General features: G+C 43.7%; 1 protein-coding gene across 1 annotated transcript; it reads right to left on the reverse strand.

The window, feature by feature from the left end:
• Positions 1-2393: 2393 nt before the first annotated feature.
• LOC109644069 (fructose-bisphosphate aldolase A) lies at positions 2394-6149 on the reverse strand. The gene is made up of 7 exons (XM_020109367.2): positions 5992-6149; positions 4795-4913; positions 3810-4076; positions 3560-3720; positions 3230-3488; positions 2905-3104; positions 2394-2759 (listed from the first exon to the last, which is right to left on the reverse strand). Exons 2-7 carry the CDS (start codon positions 4904-4906, stop codon positions 2667-2669), a joined length of 1092 nt encoding a protein of 363 aa, XP_019964926.2. The 5' UTR covers positions 4907-4913; positions 5992-6149; the 3' UTR covers positions 2394-2666.

The following is a 6149-nucleotide window of genomic DNA, read 5'->3' on the forward strand; positions in this document are numbered from 1 at the left end:
TTGGAAGTGCATCGCAGCATCCAGAGGTCATTTGAAAGGGTAAATGGAAAGGGTATGTATATATATATATATATGTAAGAACATACACACACACACACACACACTGAGGCAGGGGGAGCATGTGACAAAATTGCCAACCTGCTCTCAGAAATTTAATCCAGACACAGCAACACACTGTGCTGGTTCTATCTGGTTATACCTTCTCTCAACCGTCGCTGTTCAGCAGGCAAAGGGTCAAGGGGCATGATCTGCAAAGGGTGCACATGCATGTCGTTAAAGGTCCAGTGTGTAAGATTTAGGTGAAAGAGGGTGGGGAGAGTTGTCCAGACTGGACAAACTAAACACCTTTTGAGTTTTTATGGCAACTGAAGGTACCACAGTTTCTCTTTCATGTTTGGAAGGAGAGGGTGAGGTGAGAGGTACAGTATTCAGCTGCAACTTCACCACTAGATATCACTAAATTCTACACACTGTACCTTTAATGCACAACACTTTATATCTGTGTCGGTTGAGCCAACATGTGCAGCCAAAAGCCTGACCGCATGTCTCCTTTGATCTGAAGACAAAGGAGAGCTTCCAAAACTCAGTCTCCCAGGGTGCTTCAGCTTTCCACATTGGTGTTAAAACTGCTCCTGGAGACAACTCTCAACCACTATTGGTCACTGTGTGCCCCGTGACCCATGAGGTCCCCTCTCCTCTCTCTCTTTCCTACTGACCGCTCCTAGAGAAGTAGGTACTGCCCCTGCTCTCCCAGCCACGGAGACTTCCTCCCTACCCAAGCTCTTCAACTTCAAGCCGGCCTGCCTGGAGCAGACTCCTAAAACCTTGCAAAGGCAGCAACGCGAGAGCCTGCCTAAGAACTTCAGCACAATTGGCCATGACGCAAGGTCTGACCAACAGATGCACAACAGGAGCCACAAACCAACAAGACCACTTCATTGGACTTCAAACGGCACATCCAAAAATGACCTTTCCCTCTTTTTCATGGACGGGTAACACAACTGGGCTTTATTATTATGCTAGGCTAAGCAAAGGACTGTTAATTATATTTCTATTTCATGTGATGTTTATAAGTTTGACGTGTGTTGTGTATGCTGATCACTTTCTTTGCATGCATCTAACTAATTTTTTTAACCTGGCACCAACACCTCTCACACTCATCTCCCCAAACTTAACACATACACCATTTTGAATCTCATTCACTCACTCTCTCTCACACACACACACACACACACACACACACACACACACACACACACACACACACACACACACACACGCATACTCACATACACATCTGCACATCTGTATATAGTAAGAACACCTTTATATACTTTTATCATTTTCATAATAAATGTTTTTCTTGAAAACACATCTTCATTAGTGTTGCATAAGTGTGAATTCTGCCAACCTCTACACTGTCAAGAACTCTGTATCCTTGAACATTGCTAGCTATTGACGTGGTAATTTGGTTATTGTTATTGTTATTCCAAATTTGTAGTGAGTAATTTCATGAGACTTAGAATAGATTAGAATGCCTTTAATGTCATCACACAATGAAGCATGCGAAATTACAGCAGCTACCACTGAAAGGTGCATTTAGTAAAAAAAAAGAAATAAAATATATCAATAAAATAAGCATGTTTACAGGACGTTAAAAACTATACAAAATAGTGCATTACCAGTTTTGGGGTACCTTGTGCCAAAGATTAAATCATGACTTCTAAGGGTTAAAAGAATAAAAAGCTCAGTAGAGCTAAAAGAAACCTGGTGTTGTTCTTGATACATGTTGATGAATGATAAATGAGGCACTGGCATCATGGAGGGAAATCACTCACATATACGATCATACATTGCACACAAATGTAAATACGAGCAGAGCATCACAACACAAACTGATGCAAACAAGTTAATATCTACATTTAGATATCGTCGATCAACAAAGTTGTTCTTTTCCACTTTAAAGTATTTATACTTTGTGTAAAGTATACATGTTGTTATTTATTGTGGGATTTTCCACCAGTTGACATAGTTGTTGTTGTTTAATGCCATAATCCTGCTAGTATGATGTCATTACTGGCGCAGAGAAAATGCACTGAGTAGCGTCTGAAAGCGATTTCTAAAGTTTTTTAAGGATGAGCTAACTGTATTGTCCTCTACATAGAAGTCTATATATAGTGAAGTGGGGGTGAGTGAGGGAGTGGGTGGGTGACACATCTTATCTTGTCAAGCAACACAAGCTTCTCATGTCAACACTTCCTGTACTGCTTTCATGTCGGCTGAAAAGCATGCGTTTGTGAACTGTACCATTGAGACAGATGGGGGATTTTTATTTTATTTTAGCACAAGTATGCAACATATCAAAGTGTGAAAAAAGTGGGTCAGAGACAAAATGTTGGGGTAACTGCTTTATTCCTTGGTACTGGTGTAAATTACGTACTGCATTTGGTGGAATCAGACAAAGGAAAGAAAAGCAAGTGTAAAAACAGTGAGGGAATCTTCACCTGATAAAGGTGTTTAAAAAGAAAAGGTAAGGGAATGGAGGCAGAACATTTTCCAGAATCTCCTGGTACAGCAACAACACAGCTTTCTACTGTAACAGCGTGGCCACTTCTATGGTGATGTGATAATGACGGGAAGGAGGTGGAAAAGGTGAGTGTCCATGCTTAATAAGCATGGTTTTCTACAAACAGTGACTCTCCACCGGCAGAGCTGCCTCCAGAGGAAACGTATTTACCCTGGCAGGCCTGGTTGTTAGCCTGTAAGAAAAAGGACAGTATTATTGAAAGCACAATACAGGACGAAGATTGATGGTAACTATGGATATAGTTCTCCGAATAAAAATCTACTGCAGCCCTATACAGAGACATACTTTAATACATTTCTAAGTGCATTGACTCATACCAGAGCTCTCTTGATGAACTCTTCCTGGCAGGCCTTTCCATTTTCCTTCTTGCCACCCCAGGCTTTGAGGGCAGAGGCCTGCAGGGCGCGACCATATGAGAAGGTCAGGGCCCAGGGCCTGTGCAGAGGACACTGGTTCATGGCGTTCAGGTTGATGGAGGCTTCCTCCTCACTCTGGCCACCAGACAGGAAGGTAATGCCTGCACAGGAAGATGAGAAGATGACGAGAGTTGAGCAAGACACAATTTGAATGAATGTCACGAAGTCTATTCAATGAAGGACCGAATGTTTTGCAGACAGACAATATTCTGTGCATCCAGCTCACCAGGAACTGCAGGGGGCACAGTGCGGCGCAGGGCAGTCACGGTTGCCATTGCAATCTCCTGGTTGCTGTACTTGTGGGAGCAAGAGTGTCCGGCGGTAACCATGTTGGGCTTGAGCAGGGTGCCCTCCAGGTACACATGGTGGTCGGACAAAGCCTTGTAGACGGCAGCAAGGACCTTCTCAGTGACGTACTGGCACCGCTTCAGGTCGTGGTCACCATCAGGGAGAATCTCAGGCTCGATGATGGGGACGATGCCGTGCTGAGGAAGAAAAAATCAAAAATGATTATGTTGATCAGAAAGCTGTGGGATTTAAGGGATTTCTGTCTTACCATCTGGCAGATGCTGGCATAGCGGGCCAGGACATTAGCATTCTCAAGGATGGCCAGTTTGGAGGGAGTGTGGTTGGATATCTTCAGCACACAGCGCCACTTGGCAAAGTCAGCACCATCCTTCTTGTACTGAGCGCAGCGTTCATACAGTCCATCAAGTCCTGTGAAAGAGGGAGAGGACACAGTGGATATGTTAGAGAAGCTACTGATAGATTTTTCTTTTTGTGTACAAATCTGTTCTTTCGCTCACCCTGGGTGGTTGTCTCGCCGTTGGTTCCAGCCAGGGGGACAACGCCTTTGTCAACCTTGATGCCAACCACCATCTTTCTCTCTTTCAGGTACTGGGTGAAGAGTTTGCCACCGTCGGTCTTCTGGTACATGGTCTCGTGGAAGAGAATGACACCACCAATGCATGGGGCGACGCGGTCGTCAGCGGTGAAAAGGAGCTGGCGGTACAGCCTCCTGTTCTCCTCAGTGTTCTCAGCATTGATGCTCTGGAAGCGCTTGGCTACGCTGCCTGGAGGTTGTAGAGACAAATGATGGCTTAGTCCAGATGTGAACTGCACTGGCATGTTTGACTGTGCATATGCAGATGTTTGCAAACAATATCCACTTCATTTTTTTTGTGTGTGATTTAATTTTAAGACTGTCAGTCACCACCCATAGGTGTGATCCTGCAAATGACTGGCTGTTGGTCTTTCAAAATGATTTGGGCTGAACAGTTTGTGTTATGTGATCAGGGAGTCATTGGTGCCAACTTAACGTCTTTGCTTCTAGATTTATTGACTTTTTGGACCCCAAAAAGTCCAGCGATTAAACAAACCTTACATACTCTCTATACTAGACTTTCTCTTTGTACGCACACCTGGTAAATGAGCAGGGCCCTATTTTACACCCAGTTCAAAGCGATGTCAATTGCAACCCTATTGTCTGTGCTGTAGTTTCAGTCTGACATGGTTGTCATTTTCCTGTCCTGTCCATGTTGTTGATATAGCAAACACACTTGCACCCAAATGAACGCCCCATGGGTGTGTTAAAATGACCTTTTTGGTCATCTTTTTTTCTGCTGTTAAACTTACAAAAGTAGATTTGGACCTGTCACCACAATGCTTCTTGTCAGTATATCGTAATGAGAGTACCTATATTAAAATGCTCTGTAGACCCTTTTTAAAGGCTGGCTGTCCTAAATGACCAATTGGCATTTTTAAAACTATGTAAAGTAAATTGATTTTTACCGGTGGATTCGTCTGCGGCGAGGATTCCCTTGCCGGTAGCGACGATCCTATGAGCAATATCGCTGAGCTCCTTCTTCTGCTCAGGAGTGAGGAAAGGATATGCGTGAGGCATCCTGACTCTGGAGAGGAAAGGATGGGATAATAAGGAATCATTTGGGAAAACAGAGGGTTAAATAACACAAAAGGGATAATAGACATAAACATAGTAAAGAGGACTGTTACAGTAGTGGTGTAAAATAAGGGCCTGATCATAAAGTTTGATTTGTTCCTGCATCAAACCAGCTGGAGCTCTGACCATGTGGTTGCAGTTGTCGCAGCTGTAACCACGGTCATAACATTAGGGACTTTGTGTGCTGTGGTTACACACCGTTCCCTAGACACAAAATGAAGCAGCAAAAAAGGGATCCAGTGTCAGAGAGCCCCCCCCCGTCCTACTCTGCCCCATCCTCCATGTATCTCACCAGACGTTTTAAAGTTATGACAGGCATGTGGTTGACCTATTCCATTTTCTAGTCTCTTATCCTTGACCTTTCTGTTCCCCTCCACTGCTCCTTCCCTCCTCATTCCTCCTACCCCCTCTCAAACTCCACTATCAATAGGCCAGACTAAATATACATTGCAGAGGATTTAGAACTCTGTGACTCTGCAACAAGGCATTATGTGAAAGAGAATTGCGCAGGCTCACAGCCGTCATGGTTCAGGAACCATTTGCCATGATTTGACAACCAAATGTAGACATTTCTACTGAACTAGTGAGTCACTACTGACCATGATGCATAGGAAACTATGCATCACACAAAGACGAGAATAGCAATGTCTTCAAAAATTAACACCGCTCGCTGGTTTTAAAGTTGTGGCTGATCGATGTACATGAAAATACAAATTACTGAGGGAGAACTGTCACTGTGTGGAATGCAGCGCAAGTAAAGCAAGGTATTAGTTGTATTATTGAAAGCACAGAGGTATTTCAGTCCATCAGAGATAAGTAAGACAACATTTGCTGTGGATTCAATTTGACATGATATACTCTGGCTGCCTCAGTAACCACAAGTGTGCTTCAGCAGAAGGTGAAATGTCACAGCTCTAGCATGTGTGAAAGGTTTTCGCACCTCATGCCTTTAAAGAACAAAAACTTCAACAAGTTTTACAGAAAGATAATCATCGTAATCATTGCATCTGTGTGTTCTGTTCTTCTACCTTTGAGTTTAGGAGGAGAGCTGAGAGAAGTCAGAGGGATGGAGAAGTTCTGGCGTTCGTCTGCGACAACCACTCAGCTAGCTGGCCCTTGTATTTATCCTCCCATTGTGACCCCTCACATTTCAGCTGCCCGGCTATATTAAGAACAGGATGCAACC

The sequence above is a fragment of the Paralichthys olivaceus genome, chromosome 21 (genome assembly GCF_024713975.1).
Source record: "Paralichthys olivaceus isolate ysfri-2021 chromosome 21, ASM2471397v2, whole genome shotgun sequence".
NCBI lineage: Eukaryota > Metazoa > Chordata > Actinopteri > Pleuronectiformes > Paralichthyidae > Paralichthys > Paralichthys olivaceus.

Coding starts and splice junctions, on each gene's coding strand:
- LOC109644069 (XM_020109367.2), bottom strand. CDS start 4,906: ATGCCTCACGCATATCCTTTCCTCACTCCTGAGCAGAAGAAGGAGCTC. Junction 3,489..3,559: donor ATGCCAGCATCTGCCAGATG/GTAAGACAGAAA, acceptor TTTCTTCCTCAG/CACGGCATCGTCCCCATCAT. Junction 3,105..3,229: donor TGTGCCCCCTGCAGTTCCTG/GTGAGCTGGATG, acceptor CTTCCTGTGCAG/GCATTACCTTCCTGTCTGGT.